The 24,253-nt window shown below is 42.4% G+C and overlaps 2 protein-coding genes across 3 annotated transcripts in view; one reads left to right on the forward strand and one right to left on the reverse strand.

Moving 5' to 3' along the window:
* The window catches only part of PYGL (phosphorylase, glycogen, liver), a 43,394-nt gene extending 42,510 nt beyond the window's left edge, over positions 1 to 884 (forward strand). The window contains exon 20 of the mRNA XM_012663799.1: positions 527 to 884. Coding sequence (XP_012519253.1) covers positions 527 to 703 — 177 coding nt within the window. The 3' untranslated portion in view covers positions 704 to 884. The remainder of the gene's footprint in view (positions 1 to 526) is intronic.
* A 161-nt stretch (positions 885 to 1,045) lies between these two features.
* Positions 1,046 to 22,653, reverse strand: ABHD12B (abhydrolase domain containing 12B). Of its 2 annotated transcripts, XM_012663801.1 has the most exons (13): positions 22,551 to 22,653; positions 17,665 to 17,792; positions 16,693 to 16,795; positions 14,536 to 14,655; positions 11,881 to 11,911; positions 9,201 to 9,246; positions 8,965 to 9,094; positions 8,489 to 8,526; positions 6,523 to 6,602; positions 4,077 to 4,159; positions 2,607 to 2,685; positions 1,876 to 1,994; positions 1,046 to 1,755 (listed from the first exon to the last, which is right to left on the reverse strand). In XM_012663801.1, the coding sequence occupies exons 1-13, from the start codon at positions 22,643 to 22,645 to the stop codon at positions 1,728 to 1,730; spliced, it is 1,080 nt and encodes a 359-aa protein (XP_012519255.1). In that variant the 5' UTR covers positions 22,646 to 22,653; the 3' UTR covers positions 1,046 to 1,727. The 2 variants fall into 2 exon arrangements, with proteins under 2 accessions (XP_012519255.1, XP_012519256.1); XM_012663802.1 differs by lacking the exons at positions 16,693 to 16,795; positions 17,665 to 17,792 and having other exon boundaries at positions 1,413 to 1,755; positions 22,551 to 22,645.
* Positions 22,654 to 24,253: the final 1,600 nt, after the last annotated feature.

Here is a 24,253-nt window from a genome sequence, read left to right on the forward strand (position 1 = left end):
AAGAACCAAAAAAGCTAAGTAGATCAGTAAAGCCTCAAATTGGATTGTTTGCCTACATTCCAGCCATCACTCTAGAGCAGTGTTTTTAAAACTGTGAGCCACAGACCAAGTCTCTTGACATGGCATCTAGCAGACAATGAATATTAGTCTCTAATATTTATTCCCATACTATTGTAGTTTAAGGGAGATATCTTCATTCATAATAAAGAATGGGAAATATGGCTTACATAGCAAAACATAGTTAACCATAGCAGGAATTACCAATTAGGGAATTTGCATCCATGGTTTCTCTTAAAGTGAAAAATACTTATTTTTTCATTCCTAAGAGAAATATACTTTAAATATGAGAAAAGTATAGTCTGTCCTACCTACTTCTCAACAAAGTAACAAGTGTATTTATAATTCACTACAATTTATTCCTATAATTTTCATCATGAAATGTGCCTGGATGTGCTTGGCCTGATGTTTTTCACAAAGCTTGCTGGGCACTCAGGCCCTGGGCTATGTATTCATATGTTGTTTACAGAATCCAAAGGCCTGGAACACGATGGTACTCAAAAACATAGCTGCCTCGGGGAAATTCTCCAGTGACCGAACAATTAAGGAATATGCCCGGGACATCTGGAACATGGAGCCTTCAGATATAAAGATTTCTTTATCCAAAGAATCTAGCAATGGGGTGAACAAAGTCAATGAGAACTGAATTATAAAATGTCTCTAGAAAACATAGCTTTTTATTGAACTGGAACATTTTTACTGCATTCATTGATTTTGTTTTGTTAGCCAATAATCTAGTCAAGTATCTCTGGGAATGGGGAGGGAAAATGTATGATTGTATTAGGGCTAAAAATAAAGTGTCAATTTCCAAGGGCTACATAAGTGCCAAAACTTAATTGAAAGCAGAACTGCTGGTGCTGCTGCTACTGCTAGGACTTACCCCAAAACTAATCAGAAAGCTAGAAAACTGCTTGGAACTTTTTAATGCCATTTAAATGAACTAAACTAAAATACGAATTATTTAACTACATTGGAGCAACTTTCTTGCACTGCTGCCTAAGTCCAAACTAAAGACCAATGTTTTAGTCTGTCTGGGCTACTAAAACAAAGTACCATGAACTGGGTAGCTTATAAACAACAGAAATTTATTTCTCACAGTTCTGGAGGCTGGGAAGTCCAAGATCAAGGTGCTGGCAGATTCAGTGTCTTGTGAGGGTCACTTTCTGGTTTGTAGATGGCACCTCGTCATTGTGTCTTGGTGTGGTGGGAGGGGTAAAGAGCTCCTCTGGGATCATTTCATAAGGGCACTAATCCCATTCCTCAGAGCTCAGCGCCGCCTCCTAACACCATCACATTGGCGACTGGGTTTCAACATATGAATTTTGGGGGTGGACAGAGACATTCAGACCATAGCAATCACCTTATTCATAAAAATCCCCAAGATGTTTGATAACTACACAATTTTAGGTGGGATCCAAATTTTATCAAATTCTGATTCTCCACATTGAGGTTTTAGCATGTTTCACAAAGTAGATTATGATAAGCTAAGTGAGAACATTCCATACCACCTAGCATCCATGCTTTCTCTTATTAAATTGGCAAGTGACTTGTAGAAATGTCAATGGCTTCAGCTTATCCAACCAGCCCGGTACAATTTTACATTAAAAGGTGCACATCACAAGTGGTGTTTGGACCAAGTCTCCATTGAGGATTTCCAGTGCTCTCGAACCTCATGCCCATTGCTTGCTCAGGAAATCTCTGCAGAAAAAGGACCCAAATCAGCTCATGCACTGTCCCCGCCGCATGGTTTAATTTAGCCAGAGCAGCCCTAAATGCCTTTAAGGGGAAGATACTCACATTTAGCAAAGCAACTCTTACCTCACAGTTATTAATAGTGTGGGGTTTTTACAAAGGAGGTTGTGTTTGAAGCCAGGAGGAAAGATAACCATCTTGACCCTCTCTTTGTTTCTGTATGCGTTGTATGCAATTCCATAGAGCTGCAAGGGACAGAAAGACAGACACTCAAAGGCTGACAACTCAAAGCCATGGCTGCTCTAGTCCAGTTGTCCTAAAAAGGTACTGAAGCAGCTAACTTGGGGAGTTTGTCCCATTAAGTCAGAGGCATGGGGACTCTCCACCTCCCCGACTGGCTGCCTGTGCAGCTAAGGAACTGAATGCAGCACAGCTCATACAGAATACTGAAAAAACACCACCCTTCCCTGCCCGTGCCTCATGGCAAGGGGACAAGGAATTGCCACGGACCCACTCTGGTGGAGGTTTATTTAAAAGAAAAAGAACTACACCCCCAGTTTTAGAGCCACTACAGCAGAAACAACGTGGAGGTTCCCACAGCAGCCTGGGACCTTCTCTACACTTGCAGAGCCACACACCCCAGAGGGGAACCAGGCTCTGCCGCAAACACTGCTTTGAGCTTAGCAGCCAAGAACATGATGCTCATTGTATAAAACAACAGCAGACTTTTTAGGGGTGTAGTGAATCTCCTATGATGTCAGAGACCTTCCTTTAGGCTCTAATCAAAGTTTGGCTGAATGAAAAAAATGGTGAAATAAGTATAGTATGTTTCAGTCAGCACTGAGCTCTTAGTTTACCTTTTTTCCACACTCCAAAGGCACTGTACTGTCATCTTCTCCATGTAGGATGAGAAGGGGAGAAGACAGGAATTTAACGCTAGAGATAAGTAGAAGAAAAGCAGTCAATTCAAGAATTATGCATTGCGATTTCTCCTTTTCTAAGCGAAAGTTCTTTCCAAGGAATAACATCATATATTTAAAAACTTCATATAGTTACTTTTTTTTCTCCAGAAAAAGTTTCCCTCTCTTCTATTTATTCATATAATTTTTTTTTTAAGAGACAGGGTCTTACTCTGTCACCCAGGCTAGAGTGTGGTGGTGCAACCTCATTGCAGCCTCAAACTACCAGGCTCAAATGATCCTCCTGACTCAGCCTCCTGAGTAGCTGGGACTATTGGTACGCACCACCACACCCAGCTAATTTTTAAAATTTTCTGTAGAGATGGGGGTCTAATCATGTTGCCCAGGCTGGTCTTGAACTCCTGGCCTCCAGGGATCCTCCTGCCTCAGACTCCCAAAGTGCTGAGATTATTCATACAATTTAATTGAGTGTTTAATTAATTTAATTTACTTCTATATGATTTATGAAAATACTGAAGAAGAAAAACACTGAAACACTGAATTTGTACAGTGTTAGAAGAATTTTATATTCTTCTTTATTCTGCCTTATTTTGTAATATCTGGACTATTTTAATTAAGACTATAAAACATAAAATGATTTAAAAAGCCCAAGATAATGAAACTACCACAGAATCAAAGACACCTTATTTACTTTCCCCCATAAATGTAGAGGATAGACATGCAATTAGCAGGTTTGATTAGCTTCCTGTTCAACCTCCTAGTTTGGTAATTCAAAAGGGCTATGGCATGAAGAATGACTTGTCTCCCTCTCCAGTGACTTTCTCCAGCGTACTTCCCTGTCCCCCAAATTCTGATATCCATCCATCCCTGCCACGGTGACTTCCTGTTACTCCTGAGAAGGTTTGATTTCCCCAAGTGTGTTGAAATAGAAAAAAATATTTCAACAACTGCCTATGTGGAGGCATTCTTAAATTCTCCAACCATGAGAGACTAGCCAAATTCTAGTTACTGTATTTGCTGGCAGGTTAGTGGGCTGGATGGTAGATGGGTTTTGTTACATGGGAAATTGGCCTAGAAGTCAGATCCCCCAAGCAATGTTAGACTCGACCCTAGAAGACCTTTAAAAGATCTTGATAGGCCATAAATATACAACGTTGTGTGTGAGCTCAGGGAGTCCTGAATTGGTGAAGTCATCGAATAAGGCATGAAGAAAATAGTAAATACTAAAAATTGATGGATACCTTACCCCAAATCCTAGTGCCCATCTAAGAACCATAGAATGATATTCTAAGAAGAATAAGAATGATATTCAGACTTCTCATCTCACCATCCAGTAAGTCACATCAAATTTACCCCTAGAATCCTGTAGATACAGTAATAATGCACGTCTTATCATCACTAGCTTACTTTTCATCATTAGGGAAGACTATTTTGTCTTTTCTCAGGGCATCCATAAGTATGCGTAAAAATCCCGGAAGTTTCTGGTAAATCTATTTTTAACAAAGAAAAAAAAAACATTAATACTTGCCCCATAGCTATTTCATTTGTTATAGTTTCCCACCGTGACCCATAGTAACCTAGAGAATAGTGATTTTCTAAATATAATAAACTTAAAAAAAACTTTTATGATCTTAAAAAGTAATGAGTGTTAGGGGAATTGGGGGGAAAAAATAAGAAACAAGTCACACATAATTCTGACATCATAGATAATCACTGTTAACATTTTGGTTTTACTTCCTATCTTGTTTTAAAATACAAATGGCACCATTAACTCTTACTTGTCCATACTCATAAAGCAGCGGTGGTATGCAAAATCTAAAAATTGCTTCTACTGTGAACATAACTAATTAGTTTAGTTGGGGGATAGAATATTCTGGTTAGAATTTTAGACTACAACACATAGATAATTGATTTTAGAGGATTTGAACATTATAAACTGTTGAATATAATTTAATATTACAATGCTTTAAAAGGCACATTAGGTTTTAACAATGACCACAGGACTCGAAATACACCAACACTCATTCTAAACATGCTGGATTTCTTCCTTAATAGCAAAATTCCAATAAATAGAATGCTAACTAAATTTGCTTTTACAGTGTTTTAAGTCAACACACATAAATTAGTTTATTTGCCCTAAAAACATCCATTTCAACTGACAATAAGGAGTACAGGAGAGAAACTCTGAGCAACATAGCACCTTTCTCACAAACTTGGACCCTGCCTCCAAACTATATCCCAAACCCATCCATTTCTCTCATCTCCATGATCACCCAGCCATAGCCAGCCTTCTATTGCTTATATATGCCAACAATCCCAAATGGCTCCCTTCTTCCACCCTCACCCTTCTGTAATCCAGTTCCCACAGGAAACCAGAGTGACCGTTTTAACATGCAAATCAGATCATGTCACTCTTGCTTAGCATTCTCCAAAGGCACTTGGATTGAACCCAAACATGTCATTTTGGCTGTTGAATCCAGTGGCAGAATCTGTCTCCAGCCTTATCTCCTGTCCCTAAGCCCCTTCCTGGCCACCTGTAGGCCCTGCTGCCTTCGGGTCCTGGAACATGCCAGGCCTGATCCCACCTCAAGGCCCAGGCCTTTGCTTTGCCTGAGGCCTGAGACCTCCAGATGTTCCCATGCGGCTGTCTTTTTCTCATGCAGGTCTCAGCTCAGTGATGTTTCTTCAGAGAAGTTTTCCATAGCCAGCCAGTCATTCCCTCTCACATTATTTTATTGCTGTCATAGCACTTCTCACTATTGGATTTTTTTTTATTATGTATTTATCTTCTATCTGTTTCACAGCCAAGTATATAAACTTCATAGGAGGAGGACCCACAACTTTCTTATTCCCCGTGTTATCCTCAGAACCTAGAAAAGTTCCCGGCACATAATAGACACTCAATAAACATAAATACAATAAACATAAATATTTGCTAAACATGGAATGAATCTATTATGCAAATATCCCTAGTATACACTTTAAACTATTGTCTGTTATTTTTATCTTAGTATGACTGAATTTCAGATTTTATTCCTGAAAATCGATCTACAAAGAGGAAAGGTAAGTAAGCAAAGCTACCTGAAAATAGTTAAGCGAATTTCAGAAAGTTCTGTGATGGTTTATTGTACAAAATATTCCCAAAGTTGATAGTTAATGTACCCCTAAGATGCTTTATAGCATGAAATAATTTTAAAGTTGGGGTCATCTATCCCCTCTAAGATACCCCCCGCCCCCTCTCATTCTCTCATTTGCTAACATTTATAGGGACGTACAACTATCAGCAATTGAACATCAGGCATGGAATAAAATTATAAAATTAGCATAATCTACACAACAGATTTTTAAGACTACATCTTGTGGCTCAATTCTTTACACTTTATTTTCTTGGCAAGATTGTCTTCTTTATCTGCGATACTGTCTAAAAGCATTTGGCAGCTTCCTTGAATTCTCTAGAAACTTTCTTATGATAGTCATGAAAGATATAAGAATGACATTCATAGGGCTAAAAATCATGTATGAAAGGTTCGTTTTCACTTTAAAAGAGAATAATAGTAATAAAAAACCTAAGGCAAGTCCATCTATTAAAAAATTACAAAAGATAAGAGGCACAGTTAATGAGAAAAAGAGATTTCACTCTTAATAAGCCACTCAAACTGTTAGAAGAAAATAAAAGAACTACCAAATCCAAAAGCCTTGCATCCCCTTTTATGAACTGGTTAACAAACTATCTCAGGTTACAACAATTTAGAAACACATAAAACTAGTTATGAAAAGTAAGATATTTAATAAACATACATGTGTGGAAATAGCTTACACTTTGATACCTTGTGAAGATGAAACAGAGGCTCACCTTTAACAAGGGATAATTGATACTTGCAGTCCACATGTTGGTAAATGGAGCTTCCAAGACAATAGCATCAACTGGGAATCCTTGAAAATAATAAAATTTAAAAAAATCAATATCTCCCTTATTCAAATACCACTTTCCTTAGATAAGGGGTCCTCAAGGTCTTGTATATGAACTACCTATATCAAAATTATTTATGAAGCTTATTAATATAAATTCCTGGCTGGGTAGGGTGGCTGACACCTGTAATCCTAGCACTCTGGGAGGCCAAGCTGCGAGGATCCCTTGAGGCCAGGAGTTCAAGACCAGCCTGAGCAAAAACATAGTGAGACCTTGTCTCTACAAAAAATTTAAAAATTAGCCGGGCATGGTGGCACATGCCTGAAGTCCCAGCTACTCAGGAGGCTGAGGCAGTAGAATCATTTGAGCCCAGGCGTTGGAGGTCGCAGTGAGCTATGATGATGCCACTGCACTCCAGCCACGAAAACAGAGTGAGACCTTGTCTCAAAAAAAAAAAGTGTAAATTCATGGACCACCCCCCCAACCATACTTATTAGTCAGAATCTTAGGGTTATGGACTGAGAGCGTGCATTTTTAACAAGTTCCCCCCAGCCCCCAGAGATTTCTATGCACATGATAGTGAAAAACCACTGTCTTCTTCTAAGAACACAACCAGGTCTTCATGGCTTGGATAATTTAAGAAAGCAAGGTATTATAGGAAGAGTGTTCTGCAGTCCATTGTGAAAAATGTGCCAAAGGTTGACTAGGTTGTTCGGGTGAATACTCCCTCTGAGAACAATTGGAAAATGTATGTGAGGGTAGGGTATGCATTTGTATATGTTTGAAGATAATACAGGGCTACTAATCAGTGAGAATTTGCAGAGCTAATACCAAAAGAGAGAAACCCAGAGAGTTTGAGCCGCATTTCCCCTCAAAGCAATTGAAGCTCTGAAAGCAACAGTAGTGGCTGAGTGGATTAGAAACTAGACAAAGCCTTCAGTATTTTCACAGAATCAAAAGGACAAAAATTAGAATTCAGGAGCTGACAAGGAAACGGACTCCAGTACATTTCTCAGGCTTTTGGTTGTCATCTTAAAGGACTACACTTTATAAGCATAGAGAACTAGAAACAGACCAACCCTCGTGAAGACTGAAACTCAGCTTCAAATCAGCTCAGTCTCTGACTGGATTAAGGTGATACGTTCCTACCATAATAACTACCTTTCAGGAAAAAAGTAAATTATATCTGGAAGAAGATAACATCACCCCAAGCCTCATATCATCTCTATAATTTTCCATAAGTAATGTCTAGTATTTAATAAAAAATAACTAGACATACAAAAATAGAGCAAAAAACAAAACAAAACCAAAAAAGCAGATAACTGGCTTTGGAATTGTTAAACTGTATAGCATTAGGATAATGAATATTTTTATTTATCCAGCATCTTTATATATGGAGTAAATTCTAATTTTTGATCTTAAAAAAAATGACTTGTCCGTGTTCACATAGATTCTAATTCATCCAACCAGCTAGGATCCAGGAAAGCTGTGTTTTTAACAAGCACGCCCAGTAGATTCTGATACAGGCAGTTAGCAGATCACTTTGAGAAATCCCCACATAAATCTTATATAAGAAGGGCTGCAGAAAGCGAGTCCTTCCTAATATTTCATAATGTATTATTTTCCTCTCCTGTAATTTAAATTAATATCACTTCACAAGGAGGGATCTTTCAGAGGTAATTTTAACTCTTTCCTTAGTATTTATTTTTAATTTCATAACCTAAAAAAGCAGGTGTTATTTTATTAATATATTAAATGGAGAGGAAAAAGAAAATTTGTTACACTGTCAGAAGCCATTTAAAGTTGGGATGCTTTAGGTATCTGTGTGCTCAAAGTGTATAAAATAATCTTAATTATTTTTATTTTTCTACCTCAAGCCAAGAAATATCATTTAAGCATTTTATATTACCTCTCTCTTCTAATACTCTTGCAGCATTTGTTGCAACTCTGTAAAGCAATGAAAATTAGTACGAAGCAATGACTTAACAGCCAACTGAATAGTACAAAATGCAACATCCTGTATAAGCATCTGATAAAAGCTGTAGGCTCTCTGGTTAGAAAATGCATATAGACATAAAATTTTGCACAGGATTTCCAGGGGTTCCACAGACCCTAATTTAAGAATCCTTTTCTTTAAAACTCTCAGAGAGTCCCAGAATAAACTTCAATGTCATAGACAGCCATAGAGCTGAAAGGACCCTCTCTTGTTTTATGGACAGGCATACTGAGATGGCAAGATCTCTAGCCACTTCTGGAGTACGAGAGAGACCAGAGAAGAGTACCCGTCTCCTGGCTCAGTGCTCCTCCCACTACTTACTGCTGCCTTTGCTATGACACTAAAGCGCCAAAGACCCCCCTAAGGACCCGTAATCAGATCTCACTTACCCTGTACCCAGAGAGTGGCCCCAGAGACACACAGGGGTGGTGCCACTTCTTGCCTTGGTCCACTCGTAGATACAAATAGCATCCACAGTCAGTCCCTCCTCTGTGGGCTTACCTGTAGAGTCCCCAAATCCTGGCAGCAAGAAAAGGCAAACACAGTACCACTGCCTCCAAATGAGGGGTCATCAAAAGCCTCCTACTTATTGAAAAAATCTTTGTGTACTGTTCTTAACACATACCTCTGTAGTCAACACACAAGACGTGAAAGCCACCATCACTCAGCACCTAGATAACAAAGGGGCTGTTACCACTTTAATTAGAAGATGTAAACAGAAAAGGCTCCTCCTCCACACGTCCATCCCTAGTTGTGATGGTTTCACAGGTGGGGAAAAGATGTATTTTTGAAGTATAGTGTTTGACTTCAAACTGGAGAAGCTCAGGCTTGGTGGGAAAGATGGAAAGCAGTAGGGCAGAGCAGGGCAGACAGCCTAAGTTATTTAACATTTACATATGTAAATATTATTCTGAAAAGTGAAAATAATAGTTATTAGGGTTGTTGGAAGATCACATGAGATGACTTACTAAATATCTGATTACATAGTAAATGTCTTTTTTTAATAATTCCCTTGAGAATAAGAACTCTACACAGTTGTAATAGAGGCAATCAAATAATGGGGAGCTATTTACATTAAATATCAATAGACAGAGTTAATTTCAATCAAAAATTAAGAGATAACTTTAATATATGAAGCCACTCCCAAGCCCCTAGTAGGTAAAGGAGGAAAGAATATGAAATCGTAATTTCACATGAAATGAAACACAATGATAGACAAAAAAGAAGAGAGAGAAAATGGAACAAAGTTTTACTATACAGGCACTTTTAAAACTTTATTTAATCCTCACAACAATACTATAAAATAGATATTATCCCCATTTTACAGATAAAGAAACTGAGCCTTGAAGAGTCTAAACAACTTGTTCAAGATCACCCAGTTGGCTAGAGGCAGAACCAAGATTCACACCTAGGTCTGCCTCTATCCAAATACTGTGCCTGCTCTCCTACAGTATAGACGTGGGTGGCTAAACCTGATTAGGAACTTATAGATACAAATTGAGACTAATAATGAGGAAGTAAATAGAACTTTTAAATATCCATTAAAACTGCATTCCCTCCGGAAGAGTTAGCCAAGACATAACAGCTGAGCATCCAGGGAAATGGGAATATTCGTGTGTTGTTGTGGCACATACTGACGGACCACTTGACAGTACAGCTCAACAACAACAGCAAATCCTACTCCTAAGAATTAATCTCTAGGGAAAAAAAACACAAAAGAAGAAAAACCTAGATGCCTACAGCTTTCTGTAAAAATTATATTTAAAGTTAATTCAGGAAGAAAAAAAATCTTACATCCAACAGCAGTGGAATAGTTAAATAAGCAATTGTTTATAAATACAATGGAGAAGTTTAGAGCTGTCAAATTGTTTTAACTAAGATCACTGTAAAAACATGGAAGAATGTTTATAAAACAGTATTAAGTAAAAGAGGACAACATACAATTATAGATACAATTATAGTAACAAACACTTTATGTAAAGATGGAGATAAAGACTAGGTAGGAATGCAAATAAATGAAAATGGCTATACTAGCTGCTTGCAGTGATGAATGTGTGAATGAATGAGAACTTAATAATAAAGATGTATTTTTTTAAAGAAATCACCTCTCCTGGAGGAAAGGAAGCTCTCAGGCAGTGGTTCTGTTGGGCAATGATGATGGCGCACGTCATGCCCACGATCTGCCTGGGGGGGTGTCCTGTCCTACCAGCTGCTGTCGCTGTCCTTCCCACCCATCCGGATTGTCTGGGTGTTTTCCACACCTACAGCCCTGCTCCTTTCCAGGAAAATGAGGGCATGCGATTCAGCTCTGAGTGGGAGGGGAAGAACATCAGCTTCACCACATTCCACGTGGGAAGTGCAAAGATCAGGATGCAGAGCGGAAAGCAAACCTAAAAATGAATCGACATGGTCCTCCCCAGGCAACACTGCGTCAAGCCCACCACTACCCCGCAAGAGTTGGCTCTGCGGAAGCAGTGAAGAGGGGAGGAGGACAGGTTAGGAGCTTCCTGCCCACACAGGGGAGGGAGGATGAAGACGGTCCTGGGGACATTGGGCCTGATGGGATTCTAGCCCCTGCTAACATTGTTGTATCAGGAAAGAACTATGAGGTGGGAGCCAGCATGTGGGAGGAGAGACCAAGTCCTAGGATCAACAACTGGAAAAGCAGCCAGTCACCTGCAACCAAGATTACCTAACCGGAGTGTGGAAACGGGGAAACAGGCAGCTTGCCTCACCTGTCCTGAGGCAGGTATGGCTAAGTGGAAAGCCTGCCACCTTCCTCACACCTAGAAATGCAGGGGCTGTCCCTACGAACTGGAGTCATGCAGAAGGTAGTGAGGGGAGCCAAGCGTGGCCACCGTGCTACTCTATGAAGCCTTATATGGGGCTGGAGCCAGGGGTTGAATAACTTTCAGAAACAGACATTCTGCATCTTTTTTCCTATCCCACTAAAAAGGATGCTTCTTTTAAAAGAAGTGATCATTTCACACTTAATGTACTCTCAGTCCATCCCCCGGCCCTCAGAAAAAGCAAATAAAAGAGTTTTCACCTCCATCTGGCAATGGAGGAAATGAGTTCATGAAGATATTTTGGGAAGTTCACATCCGTTTTGGTTTCCCATGGTCAACACAGAAAGACAAGTCCACTTGTGGGACTTTGAGCCCCCAACACCACAATCCACATGACCAGTGTGCCGGGGACCTCTCAGGAGATAACCACACTGAGAGTCTGAGGAAAATCTTGTGACTGTCGCACAGAATTAATGGGGACTTATAAAATTGGTGCTGAGGCCTCTTCAGACATACCTTTGCCAGCCTAAGTCTGTGAGAAGCCGCCCTGTAGAGGAGATTTGAAAAACAAACAAATAAACAAGAATTAAGAATTACGATGACAAATTCAATAAAAATCACTCTCATGCTGCTGGCATCTGATCTCACGCTTTTCTTGTTTGGGTGAGAGACATAAATAACTAGGAGAAAGGGGATGTTTTTCAATGTCAGAGCCAGCCCGGGATGTCAGGGTGAATGATCGGTGGCTCCCCATTGCCGTGGCATTCCCCTAAATAAGCATTGGATGCCCAATCTTTCTAGTGCTTCTCAACGTAAGCATTTGATGAACTGCTAATAATCCAACTCCTTGCACTTCTACACGGCGAAACTTGTTTCTGAGAATACTTCTGGAAGCTAAAGGAAAATAAGTTGCAGAAAGTGGTTTTTCAAAACAAAGGATAATGTGGTCAAGTTGCACTGAACTAAGATTTGCCTGCAACCTGTCACTCTGCCACGAAGTGCAAGGCGAAGTCAAGGAGAGAAACTTCATGACCCTGTAGGTGCAGAAAACACTTTTTTTCCCCAAATGATCATACTGTCTACTCTCTATTAACCACATTAATAAAAGAGAGTCAAAGATAATTCAAAAGGCAGAAAATTCTTAAAAGCCATTTGAATTTTGTCTTAGAGCCAAGTTTCTTAAACTTTAGTTGATCTTGGAGACTTTTTTTTTTTTTTTTTTTGAGACAGAGTCTCACTCTTTTGCCTGGGCTAGAGTGAGTGAGTGCCGTGGCATCAGCCTAGCTCACAGCAACCTCACACTCCTGGGCTCAAGCAATCCTTCTGCCTCAGCCTCCCGAGTAGCTGGGACTATAGGCATGCGCCACCATGCCCGGCTAATTTTTTCTATATATTTTTAGTTGTCCAATTAATTTCTTTCTATTTTTAGTAGAGACGGGATCTCGCTCTTGCTCAGGCTGGTTTTGAACCCCTGAGCTCAAACAATCCGCCCGCCTCGGCCTCCCAGAGTGCTAGGATTATAGGCGTGAGCCACCGCGCCTGGCCAACCTTGGAGACTTTTGAACACCTAGTTAAAGCTATGGACCCATTTCCCAGAAAAAAGTACTCTCGCTGCAAATTTTATGTACGGTTTTAGGGAAATAGTTCATGGACCCTCTAGGGCTTCCATGGATTTCAAGTCTAGAATCACTGTGGTTTTTTGTTTTTGTTTTTGAGACAAAGTCTTGCTCTGTCGCCCTGGGTAGAGTGCAGTGGTGTCATCATAGCTCACTGCAACCTCAAATTCCTGGGCTCAAGTGATCCTCCTGCTTCAGCCTCCTAAGTAGCTGGGATTACAGGCGCACACTACAATGCCTGCGTAATTTTTCTATTTTTAATAGAAACGGGGTCTCACTCTTGCTTAGGCTGGTCTTGAACTCCTGAGCTCAAGCAATCCTCTCGCCTCAGCCTCCCAGAGTGGTAGGATTGCAGGTGTGAGCCACGGCATCTGGCCTAGAACCACTGTTTCTGATGCACCACCAAGGTTCCCTATAATCTCCCATTTGAGGAATACTGCTCAGTACTCAGTATTTTCAGCTCAGTACTGCTGACAGCAAGCTGACGCTTTTGGCCAGAGGATAAGAAGCTGTGGCTAACCCCAGAGCCAGGAAATCTGGACTAACTGAGGGCAATTGCAGATTTATACAGAGGGGCAAATATGCTGTGTGGTCCACACAATCCTTGATCCTCGAACTAAGTATATTGTAACACCACGCCCAAATTTACACAGTGAGAACCAATGTTAAACAATGTTGAAAAATGTTGAATATCACAGGAAATCGCATTAAATGTGATTCCAAAATGGACACATCAAGACAGTCCCTTGAGAAAAGGGGAGTCTTGAGAAAGCCATCACCTGACAGGAGAGGGGGGTGGGCGGGGAAGAGACATTGGCAAGCGTCCCTCCAGAGAGGGGGGAGATCTGTGGAATTCTGAGGCACATCGCCCCTCCCCTGAGCCGAAGAGGCGCAGTCATCGCTGATAATCATCACACGACATAATTACAGAGGCTGGGAAAGGCTGATAGCCATCAAAGGACAGCCAGACTTCTGAGAGACGTTCTTTGTTACAAAGCCAGGTTGGGACTACACAGAGTGGGCTGAGGTACGAACATTCTAGACTAGAATTAGTTAGATGGTCCCCAGTACCTGTGGTCAGAATTCCAGATGATCTCTCTTAGGGAGTCATACTTTCGGTTAACAGAACTAATTCTAAATAAAGGGCTCTCCACTGAAGTTTTCAGAAAAAGCCACTGATGTGGAAATTGCTCTTTCTGTTCCCCGTAATGCATGCCTGTTCCCCTTCCTGTCATCCGTGGGATCAATCCATCGTTTCAGACACTCCCAGGGAGTGAGGAACCATGGCCTTCTTTGAAATCAATATCCAAACTTTGGAAGAGTTATTCCTTTCCCCTTCTCAGTTAAGGATCCACATTATTCTACACAGAGAATAATCTTTTTAAGAAAAGCCTATTGCCAGAATACCCTCAGATTTCAACACAGGAAGAGAAGTATGCGAAGGCAAGCCTGCAGAGTTGAAAACTGAGCCCTGCCCTCTTCACTCCCCCATGGAGATGAAATACTCTCAATCTCTAAAAAAAAAAAAAAAAAAGATCCAAGCAGAGCCACTGACCTGTGCTGTGCACTGCCGTGAAGATAAACAATAATTGGATTCCCATCGCGAAGGGCTGCCTCATACCAGCCACGGTCCTTCCCCTTGGCATCTTCCCCCCGGCAGCTGGGGACCACGTGCCTGAAGAGCAAGGGAGGGTTTAAACAAGCATGTGCAGGGAGAGGAATTCATCCTTGCCAAAGTCAGAAACCCTCTTTATGTTTTGCATGTGTATATATAAACTTTTTTTATCTGAGTAATATATGCATATGGTACAAATAAAAATCTAATAGCACAAAACATGATGAGAACCACTACCACCCTACAGCATCTCCCCATGCACAGAGACAACCCCTTTTAACCATTTACTGTTTTAGTTCTTCTGACTTCTGTGCCTATTGATTTTCCAAGACTATAGTTCTTAGGTGCAGTCCATTGAAATGACCAAAACAAACAAGAACAACAAAAAAATAGATGGAACCATGTAAAAGATAATAGACATTTGCCATCTTCCATTGGTTTGGCTGAAGAGACAAGTATGGAAGAATTTAAAGGAAAATGAATTTATGTAGGAGAAAAGAACTTGAACATAAAACTAAGCTATTTTACTAAAGAAACCAAGTGAGAGGCATGCCACTTCCATATTCATGGCAGCTCACCACCATGCATGAGGACACTCGAGCAGCCCTATGGAGACATCCACGTGGTGAGGAACTGAGGCCTCCTGCCGACAGCCAGCACCAACTCACCAGCCATGCGTGTGAGCCGCCTGAGGAGCGAATTCTCCAGCCCCAGTCAAGCCTTCAGATGACTGCAGCCCTGGTTGATACCTTGACTACAACCTCATGAGAGACCCTGACCCAGAGCAACTCAGCTACGCTCTCCTGAATTCCTTACCCATAGAAACTATGTGATAGATAATAAATGTTTGTTGTTTTAAGAAAGGATGGAAGGAAGGAAGGAGAAAGAAAAGAAACCAAATGACCTGGTGATTTTAAATACCTATGTGAGCTCCAGTTCCTCCATCTTGTTAAACCAACGAATGACTCTGAAAACGCAGATACTACTGTATGGCATGTTACAATGGAACTTGGAGAACTAGCCAAGAGGTGATAAACCTGCAGTGCTCTCCATCATTTAGGGGCAGAAAGTCTGCCATCATCCTCAGGGCCTCTGTCCCAAGAATACAGGCACCACTGCCCTCTGGATGGGCTGGTCTGGATGAGGACAACTGACTCACTGAACTGAGGAGCGACAGGGCAAAAGCAAAAAATAAAAAGATTTCTAAATTCCAACACTCTTAGCTGACCTATACCTCGCAGAAAAGGAAGAAATTATGTGTACCCACAATGGTTCCTAAACATTTTATGATCAAAGGTTAAACTTCAGGAGATGAAATATAAAATGGGGCACTGGAAACCTGGCAGTTGAAAACAAGTAGTAGTATAGAACCAGACAGAAGAAAATATGGAGATTAGCATAGAAAAAAAGACAACTAGAATGCTCATGACTTCATTCGACAAATATTTTTGAGTGCCCTCTATGTGCTAAGCATCATGCTAAGCCATGAAAACTCACCAACAAAGTCTGTCACCTCTGGGAGCTATAGTCTTGTAAGGAAGACAAGCATTAACCAAATAATCACACAAAAATTTATTTAATTACAGTGGGAATAAATTTCAAAATGGATATGCACAAGTGGCCATGAGAACACATACCTAAAATAGGGGGTTGGTGAGGAAAGTCTTCCCTGAAAATGACTAGTTAAAGTGAGACCCCAAGGTGAGTGAATAGGCAGTTAGCCAGGCAAAAAAAGGGACAGGAGGAAGCCAAGAAATAGAAGGAACCATTGCGAACAGCGCATGTCCCAGGAGGGCCAGGGAGTCTGGAGGAGAGGACAGGATGGCAAAGGGTCCTGTGGAAGAAGGCAGGACAGGTGGGTGGGGCCAGAAGCAAAGGGCAGCATCTAAAAGGCTGCATGCTCCAAAGTAAAATTCCTGGAAAACAAAATCAAGCAGGCCAAATTTCAATATAAGGGGATAGCATCTGGAAGAACTTCCAGGTGCCTCCAGGAGCACCAGCCTCTCCACAGGCAGATAGCACAGCTCTGCTCCTCTGTGCCCTTCGAAAACAAAACCTGGCCCATTAGGCCACCCAGCGTCCAGTCAATGCACTCACCAGACTCCCAGCATCACCCCAGGTTCAGCTCTGATGTAGAAGTTTACTGTGTGAGGAATCTTTGACTCTGGGTTCTTTAAATCCACAAGGAATGGGGCTTTGACTGAAAAGTAGAAATCATTATCAACTCCCAGAATCAAATTCCATGTCTTTCAATCACAATAAAAAAAAAGGAATAAGCCTTTGTAGGTAAACAGGTTTCTATGTTGCAAGCTACTACACTGAACTCCTAGCAAAGCATTTTGTTTTATCAACTAGGACTAGCCTGCAGAAGGATTGCAAAAACAAAAACAAAATCTAAAGTTAGATTTTTAAAATAGCACCAGTGTCGTAGCCCATGACAGAGGAATAGAGTTTATTCAGTCCTTATCTTTGTCTCAAGCTAAAAGCAAAGAAGACAGTTTCCATAAAAAGGTAAGAGGGCCTAGAAGAAACTAATGAGTATTCTGATACTTAAATGAAACCTAATCATTAGTCATAAGCCAAGAAATGTCTAGGATCGACTTACACCAGGAGGCAAGCAGGTAAGAACTATTAATAGAAGGATTGTGTCGCACTAACAGCCCTCAGTAGAAAAACACAGGAAAGTAGATTCCTTACATCAGCATATTTCTCTCTCTCTCTCTCTCTCTCTCTCTCTCTCTCTCTCTTACTTTTCCTTTAAGGGATTCAGGTAAGAAGAGGAAGAGACTACAATAAGCCATTAGGTGTCCATATTAATAGCTAATTTGAAGACAGCTCCGGAATTGAAACCCCACCCACGAGGCCATGTGTCTCTCTCCATTCCCAATAGTTTGCAAGGAGTCATGCTCGACTTCAAAGTCAATATTAAATAGGTTTCAGACCATTATTTAAGTCTAGCCACGATTGTATAACTGACAAGTCTTTTTCATTATGTCACAACTTTAAGGGCAGTGAGTTTTTTATTTGGGAAAAATTACATAGGCAAGTTCATGGAATGTATATACTTACAAAAATTAAAATAAATTAGCATCTCCATCAGAGGAGGGAAAATGTGTTCTTTTAATGATTTACTGGTAAAACTGTCATACAGAGCAGCAATTTTTCTTCCGAGTGTTGAACAGGAGTGTGGAAGAGATCTGCAAGATATTGGGAAACAAATAAGGTTTTCAAAATCAGTCCAAGTTTTATCTTGGTTGTTTTTTTCCCTTGAGGTCCCAATCAAATTTCAGTGACTAATGCTGAGAATTCCAGGTGACCAGGCATTTAAGCAATATCCTTTACACGACTACATGCAATTATCTAGAGGGCTGGTCAGGACTGGCCACTGATGGGGAACCAGGCAAGGAAAGCAGCAAGGCAGGACCCCAACCAGTCACTGAAAAAGCCAGAGCCCGACAGGGACAGGAGGGGAAGGGACAATGGATATACTACAGTTGGGCTCGTTCCCTTAGCGTAGCCCCAGCGAAGGCCAAGGCTGGACCCCAAAGTCATCAGTAAACAGGATTCAGACACTTTTAAAACAGTTGCCACAGTTTTTAATTACATCAAAATTCAGCACATAATGTTAGCTATTATTATTAGTCTAAGGCAGTGAGCAAATAATCATTAGGTTCCCTCTCTTTGGCTGGGTCTCAGGAAGAAACGAGCTGAGGAGAAGACCCCTTACTACCGAGGTGAGATCCCTGCAGGAGAGAGACCTGTGCGGGGCAGGGCTGAGTCTGGCCAGGGAGTGGGATGGGGGTGCGCACGGCTTGCTTATCCTACTGTTCCCTGTGACACAAACCACCCAAAGCAGGAGCCATCAGCAGGCAAGCGATGATTTGTCCATGAGAGTTCACTAATGCCACCTCTGTCTCGAGCTATATCTCTCATGAAGGTCTCCTACCTTTGAGAGACAAGGAATATGGGTCAACGTCATCATCTCCTGCTTCCAGTTTTTGTCCACATCATCTGTTAACTAAATTCCTTTCCCTAGTGTGAGTGGTCCATGTTCAGACTGCTCAATGTACTCAAACCATGAGGATGGAGGGCTAGAAGGTACTTTTGACGAATTATTTTCTCCTGCCCTGATTTCTCTGCTAGACTGGGGGCATTTTGGAAGATAATTATTACCTTTGCTTTGCAAATGGGGGAGACTGGAAGTTAAGTAACCTCTCCAAGGTCACAAGCCAATGAACGGCACAGCCACATGTACCCAGGTCTGTCCGAACCCAGGACCCTACAGAGATCTCCAATGAGTTGTCACAGTCCTGGTGAGTTCTCCCTGCCTTCCATGAAAGCAAAAATGAACCCCAGGAACAAGGCTGGCCTCTGGCAAAATGCTGCTCTCAGAGAGTCTTGTTTTAAGATTCCTTTCTACCCCCTTGCCCTGTCGGGGTCCCTCCCTTGCCCTCTTTCTCCCTTCCTGCTGAGCGTGCTCAGGAGCTCTTTGATAACAAAGTCACCAATGAAAGATCCCTAAAAAAATGAATTCTCCCTCAAGTGTTAATAACTTAAAAATCAGAGCACATACGTATATTTGGAAGTGACATGAAGGGAGAAGATAATGAATCTCTGATGAATTTCCAGCAGTTCTGCAAGAAGTGGAAAAAGATATGTGAGCTAAGGGTGATGGATAACTCTTCCAATACAACCTACATGGGCAATTGCCTACTCATAAAATCAGCAAGAAAGAAATGAAAATGATTGTTTCATAATACTTTAAAATAAACCCCAGGAAGGCAGCAGGAAGGAGAGAACATTGTTGTTCTGATATTAGAGATGAGAAAGAAATCAAAACCCAGAGAAGCCACTTTGAGCCACAGATCAAGCCAGAACGGACAGAGCTGAACACAAGTCTGAACTGCGGTGCCTCCTGCCAGCTGGCTCCTGCGTCCTTTCTCCGGACTCCCCGCGACCACTGCTACCCTGCCTGTCAGCCTCCCGCTAAGCCGTCTTTTGAAGGTAGGCAGGGTAGTCTCCCGCTAAGCTATCTTTTGAAGGTCTGCTTGGGAAGCAGAGGCAATACAGGGAAATATGTTTCTGTTTTTAAGGAATAATTCATGCAGAACCCTTCTCTCAAATAGCTCGAGGCACTTCTGTGGGAAGCGCTGCGGGAAGAGAACAGAGTGACCAAATCCTTCAGAGCATCAATAATGCAAAGCCACTTCTTTTAACTAGGGGGCTGTCAATTTGACTTCCCCCAGATCAGTAGGGGATCAAAAGTCACCAGTCGCTAATAGACCTTATTTGAGCGGAGGATGCAATTTCGACCCAATCCTCGCTAACAGCCAGCCACATCAAATGGCCACCTTGGTGCTTTGGTGTTCCTTTGCTTGCCCTTTGATCAGCTGCAGCTGTAACTGCATAGCGTCCCACAGGGACCACAGAGCCTAACTGGATGATTCTTACTGGTGAAACTTGGTGGAGTCTGAGCTGCGACAAGGTGAATCATTCATGCTCAGAGATATATACAAATCGATTTTCAGAAGCCCAAATCTAATTACATTTAGCAAGATAATTATTCCAAATATTAAGACATGTTGCACATCCAGCCTATGTGCCAATTCATTCAGCCAACATGTGTTGATCACCAAGCACCAGGTGACACCCTCCCAACCAAATCCTTCCCTTCCTTCACACCCATTCAAGCGTCTCTTTTTTGTCAAAGCCTTTCTGGAGAGATATTCCCACGGTGACCTTTCCTCTCTTTTCACCCCTCCCACAAATTATACAATTATGATTGTATAATCATAATTGGTTTGACCCTGAATTTCTCTGATAGTTTTCCCATTATTAGCCCTGTCTTCCCCACTCTATGCCAGGTCCCAGGCAACAAGGACATCATGGCATATACTGCTTCTTTTACATTCTACTCTATCTAGCACAGGGCTGAGCTCAGGAAATACTTGTTGAGCCACAGGTTGAAAACTGGGGGCTAGGGGGGAGTGTATTTCTTTTGTAAGGGACAAGGAAGCAACACTTATCAGTAGCTTTGGGGGAAAGAGGAAGGGCTTCACTCTCTTCTTTGACTTAAATTGAAAATGAATTAATGTGAGCTCCACATTACCGCTGTGTGCCCAAGACCTATTAATAGCATAGTAAATAACCAAAACTGTGGAAAGAATGAATACATTTATCAGCCTACTCGTGGAGGTTTTCTAAGCACTATCTAGGATTGTGACAACTTGGGGTGAAACAGGGGGAAATAAGGAGGAAAATAGACCTTTAGTTTCCCCCAATTTCTTTCCTGAGCATGTTTTCTATTTCTTTAATTTAAAGAACACCAGTTGCAAGTGGAGACTTATTCTCCTGGGCCCACCCACCTTGAGCACTAACTCTATCTAATGAAGGTTTTATAACATAAATAAATAGATTTCCAAGGCATTAAAAAATCGTCACTGAAAATATATGATTAAATGTTCTCCTTGAGTCTCACAACACATCAAAATGGATCCAGTGTCATGAACAGTGCCAGGCATACAACAAGCTCTCCATGAGGGTTTGCTCATTGAAACTAACCTGGCCCCAGGAAACAAAAAGGACTCAAGACGCTGGAAATGGGTCTATGCCTCAGCCTCAGCACATCTTACCTTAGATCAATAATCTTCTGCTCACTAGTGTTTTGCTCTTCTGGGAAGCATCTATTCAGACTTTTTTTTTTTTTTTTTTACTAATTAGTAAGGCAAGTAATAGATGGTCCCCAACTCCCCATCTCCCACTCCATTATCAACAAAGTGGGTTGTTCTCTAAGAGTGTGAGCTGCAGCTTTGATTCTCTGTCTAATAAATGCCCTTTACTGCCAAATAAATGTTAAATAATCAGCCATCAAATCTATAGAGAACACGAAAGAGAGAGGTGGTAGATGCCCACGTCCCCAGAACCAACTGGGAGGGAAGTCCTGTGAAGGTGAAGTCCGACAAGTGCCATCAGGATATTCTGCCTGGCATGCAGATGCTACACACAACAGGGAGGTTGTGGCTTCTGCACTACTGGGAGAATAGAAAGGAATAGAAGAGAAAAGATCCCTGTTTGTCCTCCCCTCTCTGGGCATTCCAAAGTGAGATCTTCTGTGTCTGGATGTGATTCTTGAATATTCTGTAATCAGCACAAATTAAACAAAAGGAATAGAAAGCAAAATGGTAAACAAAAATGTCAATACCTTCCCACATCAACAAAACATAACAAAATACCCAACTATCCTGGGTTTAGGCTCTCCTGGCTTCATTGCAAACAAGACTGGCAATATGTTTCTGATGGATTCAGGTAACTTAAAATTACTGTTTAAACAAAGGATTCATAGGAGGAAGAAGGTAAAAATCAGAAACAAAAACCAAAAACACCCCAAATATACAGACATTTCAGGTTTAAAGAACGTAAGAACATGGCACAGGTAATGCCGAGTGCGGTGTCCGTGTACTTACTACACACCTTTAGCATGTCGGAGGTGCGCTCCTCACACACGCTGCAGAGCTCGCAGGCAGCGAGCTAGGCAGGGCCTTTCCGCTCCTTTTCCACCACACAGATAAGCCACTGACCCAAGAAGATGCCATCCAACATTACAACATATTGTAACTACTAGCAGTCACTATTACGAGTGTCATTTATATTAGTAAAATGGTTAGATAAGAGGATTGGTATAGGAACCTGAACCATCTTTCTGGAATCTCTAGTTCAAAGCCCCTACCAAAGTTCCTGAAAAATCAAACCCAGGAGTCTGGCCCAGGTTGAGGCAGAGGATGAGGCCAACCAAAGGGCTCTGGGGGCTGCCGAAGCCCCCGGCAGCCAAAGTGCCTGGCCTCGAGCGGGACAGAAGGGGGCCACGGCCTGGCTGCGTCCCGTGACGGCCATCCCCGCGCCAGCCCGGCCGCGGGAGTCGGCGGGGCCCTGCTGGGCCTGGGCCGGGCGCCACTCACCGCAGGTTCCGCCGGACCATGTGCCCCCAGGCGGCCACGCAGCCGCGGGCGGGGGGCTCGGGCGCCGCGGCCGCCCCGCACTCCTGCGCGTCCATCCCGCTCTGTGTCCGACCCGTCGCCGCCGCGGGAGCCGCCGCCCGCGCCCTCCCCGCCCAGCTGGCGCCCGCCTTCCTCCTCCTCCTCCTCCTCCTCCTCCTCCTCCTCCGCGCGGGCCGGGAGGAGGGCGACCTGCGGGGCTCCGCGGCTGGCGCGCCCGGGGGCGCCGACCCACCGCGCGGAAGGGAGACGCGGCCCGAGGGTGGGCGTCAGCCCGCCCGGCTGCTTTCGCTGCTCCGTGCGCACACAGACGTAGCACAGAAACAAAAGCGTCCTCCTCGTACAGCTAGCTGTGCAACGTTTTCTTTTCTAATTTATTTTAAATTGATTTCCATTATCCATTTGTGTGCGCGCGTGACAAAATACGGGTTTTTGTTTGTTTGCTTGTTTTTACCATGGTAGCACTGAAACAAAAGTTCGATAGCCACAGCTTTACAAGATCTTCATGAAGAATACATGCCTTCCTCTACTTAGACTCCACTTTTTTTCTTTCTCCTTTTTTTTTTTCTCTTTTTCTGAAGCTTACCCATCCCCAATCCTGTCATCCTTACTGTAGAAAGAATTTCTTTGGAGCCCCTTGGTTGAGTAATGGTTTGTCTGTCCACAGGGTTATGAACTACACAATTATACCGTGTATCCAAAATTAAAAGCTTTTTGGTGTTTTGTTTATTTAGCAGCACATAACAGAACCCACCTTCGTACCAAGGAGTTCACACCTTGGAACATTTGGCCCCTGGTGCAGGTTTACACTGAGCAATTGTCTCCTACCAGAGCTGCTCCTGGGAAGCCACAGGGCACAAGTGTGGTGACGAAAGAGGAAGGCAGGGGATGAGGTTTTGTTTGGATGCAATTTGATGCCAACATCAAGGCTTCATCTTGGAAGCCAGGTGCTACATCCCCAGAGTCAAAATGAGGATTTTTTGCAGTGCCCGTGCTGTTTGGTCTTTGCCCGCTGGGCGGAGGGCAGAGCAGGGGACTGCAAGCCCCCAGAGAGTTCATAGGCACCCATGTACTTGGGATAGTAGGACAGTCTAGAAGAAAGTACCCACACTTTTCAAGAAAGGGCAATTTTCTTTGAGGATGAGGCCATTTCATAGAACTGGCAGGGCAAGGGGGCATTTTGTTCGCTGCCTCTTGTAATCACTCTGAGAATGTTCGTTTTCTGATTCACATCAAGGTATCACAGAAGCAGACCAATGGGATCTAAGCCGGACCTATGAGCCAGCTGTAGGTGGGTTCACACAGGGCCACACCTGCATGATGAGAAAAGTTCAAGCAGATGTCGATTCCACCCCTGGAGTTGTTCATGAACTTGGTCTGGAATCTCACAGAACTTGTTCAGGGAAGCTCTGGATGAGACTCTGGGGCCATGCTATGTGCAGGTGGAGGGATCAGAGATAGGGAGCAGAGGCAGGAAAGAAAAACAGCTGCAGGTGGTCCCAGCGTCTATTTGTCCAGGCTGAGAGAGGTTAGAGGGGCACCTGCTAGCTGAGCAGACAAAGTTGTAAGCCCTAAGTCTAGGGAAATGTTTGAAGTGCTCAGCAAAATCTCTGAAGCTGGAAATCACTATGGCCCATTTTTTAAAAGATTATATAAATTAAGACTCT

Source organism: Propithecus coquereli, unplaced genomic scaffold (assembly GCF_000956105.1).
Source record: "Propithecus coquereli isolate 6110/MARCELLA unplaced genomic scaffold, Pcoq_1.0 Scaffold83, whole genome shotgun sequence".
In the NCBI taxonomy this organism is placed as follows: domain Eukaryota; kingdom Metazoa; phylum Chordata; class Mammalia; order Primates; family Indriidae; genus Propithecus; species Propithecus coquereli.